This window comes from Sitodiplosis mosellana, unplaced genomic scaffold, assembly GCF_009176505.1.
Source record: "Sitodiplosis mosellana isolate CC-2019 unplaced genomic scaffold, AAFC_SMos_1.0 Smas_scaffold_3693, whole genome shotgun sequence".
Taxonomy (NCBI): Eukaryota; Metazoa; Arthropoda; class Insecta; order Diptera; family Cecidomyiidae; genus Sitodiplosis; species Sitodiplosis mosellana.
Genome location: NW_022598935.1, coordinates 833 through 2587, shown reverse-complemented (window position 1 = coordinate 2587; position 1755 = coordinate 833). Strand labels below are relative to the sequence as shown.

At 36.5% G+C, this 1755-nt stretch overlaps 1 protein-coding gene across 1 annotated transcript; it reads right to left on the bottom strand.

Moving 5' to 3' along the window:
- Positions 1-365: 365 nt before the first annotated feature.
- On the bottom strand, positions 366-1528 carry LOC129571914 (uncharacterized; the record flags this gene model as incomplete). Its single annotated transcript, XM_055451790.1, has 3 exons — positions 1505-1528; positions 1271-1433; positions 366-1182 (listed from the first exon to the last, which is right to left on the bottom strand). Coding segments are annotated over exons 1-3 (1004 nt in total), but the record flags the coding sequence as incomplete, so codon positions are not given.
- Positions 1529-1755: the final 227 nt, after the last annotated feature.

Sequence of the window (1755 nt, the reverse complement as noted above, 5' to 3'; positions counted from 1 at the left end):
TTTGTCGCTTAGCGGAAAGGCGGAAAAAATTTATCAATTCCTTGATCGTCCCGAGACAGTTCGAAATGTTTGCAATTTTGAAAGAATCTCCAATTGCTAAATTCAATGAGTGATTAGAGCAATGAAGATAAATTGCTTGTGGAAACGTTTCTCGAACTATCGCGGAACAACCATTCCATTCACCACGCATGGCTGCTGCACCGTCGTATCCCTGTGCTAACAAATACATCATAATAATGTGTATATCTTCGCAATTTGTGATTAAAGTATTCGCTAAACCATTTCCAGTTGTATCGTGCACTGGCACAAATCGTAAAAAATCTTCTCTTAAAACTATGTTGCTACTGTCAGAATCGTCTACATACCGTGCACATAAACTAAACTGTTCTATTCCTGCTACATCTGTAGTTTCATCTGCTAAAATAGTAAAACCTTTCGCATTATTTATCTTTGATACAATTTTTTCTGTAATCAATGTGCCACAGATTTCAATTATTTCATTCTGAATTTGCGGACTTGTGTATTGCATTCGTTGAGACTTTTCCAGATGGTCCTTTAGAACATCGTCACCTGATGAAATACGGTATCGTAGCAAAGCACGAAAATTTCCATCGTTTTCAAGTGGTGTTGTGGTCGTTATTGCTCCGGCATCACGATGACCTCTCAAAGCGATTTCTTGCCTTCCAACCAAAATGATCGTTTGAATTATTGAAGACAATATTTTGTGGTTCAATTCAACTTGGGATTTTTTCAATGTATTGAGTTGCAAACTGATGTCAACAATCGCATTATCAGGAACACCAATAAAATTATCGCCGTCAACTAACGAGATTTGATGATATTTCAAATTTTCGTGGCTTCTGAACGATTTTTTTGCATTTTTCCAACGATTAAATTTGGTTTTCACAAGTGATTTTGCGTCCACATTACTTCCTTTGCCAACACCATCTTGCACAAAAAAAAGAGCACAGTATTTGCAAAATGCTCCATCACAAGACTTTGAGTATGCGAGCCAAGGGAATTCCGAAAGCCATTTTGATTGGAATTTTCGATTTGTATCTGTGCTGGCAGGAAAACTAAATTTTGCGTCTGGAACCCATAGGTTTTTGAACGCATTATACTTTTCTTCATCAGTCAATTTTCGGCCAATAGAATTTGCAATGTCATACGGCTCGGTGTGAACTGGAAAACAATATTTCATAACAGTTAAATCACAGTAACACGTTGAATTTTAATATTCGCGTTGAAAAAGAGCAAACAAAAAACTTACGTTCTTTACTAATATTCACAATTGACTTTGGCTCAGACTGACTTTGAACGCTTGCAGTACTCGCATTCACTTGCTCTATTTGATTTTGTGCATTTGATGCAGTGATGTTTGTTTCATTTGACTTTGGCTTTTTCGTTAAAAATCGATCGAGAAAAGTCTGCGACTTTAAAAAAACAATTAGAATCCACAATTCAAACATTTCAAAACGATGATATCGATATCAAATGTACTTACTCCTCCTTTTCGTCTGTCAGACATTTTGGCTCTTTACTCTTTGGCGTGTCGAACTGATTTGATTAAGCAGCGACAATTAATGTGCAATCGGTTCTCAGTCCGAATGTGCATCGCTGAATACGAATTTTGGCAAAATAATCACTCGTACATTTGCGCCATACATTTATACTGGAGCTAATTGATTGACTTGCCGAATCGACTTTTTCGAAGAAATAGCAATGATGTTTGGGTTACATTTATTGTAAACATAA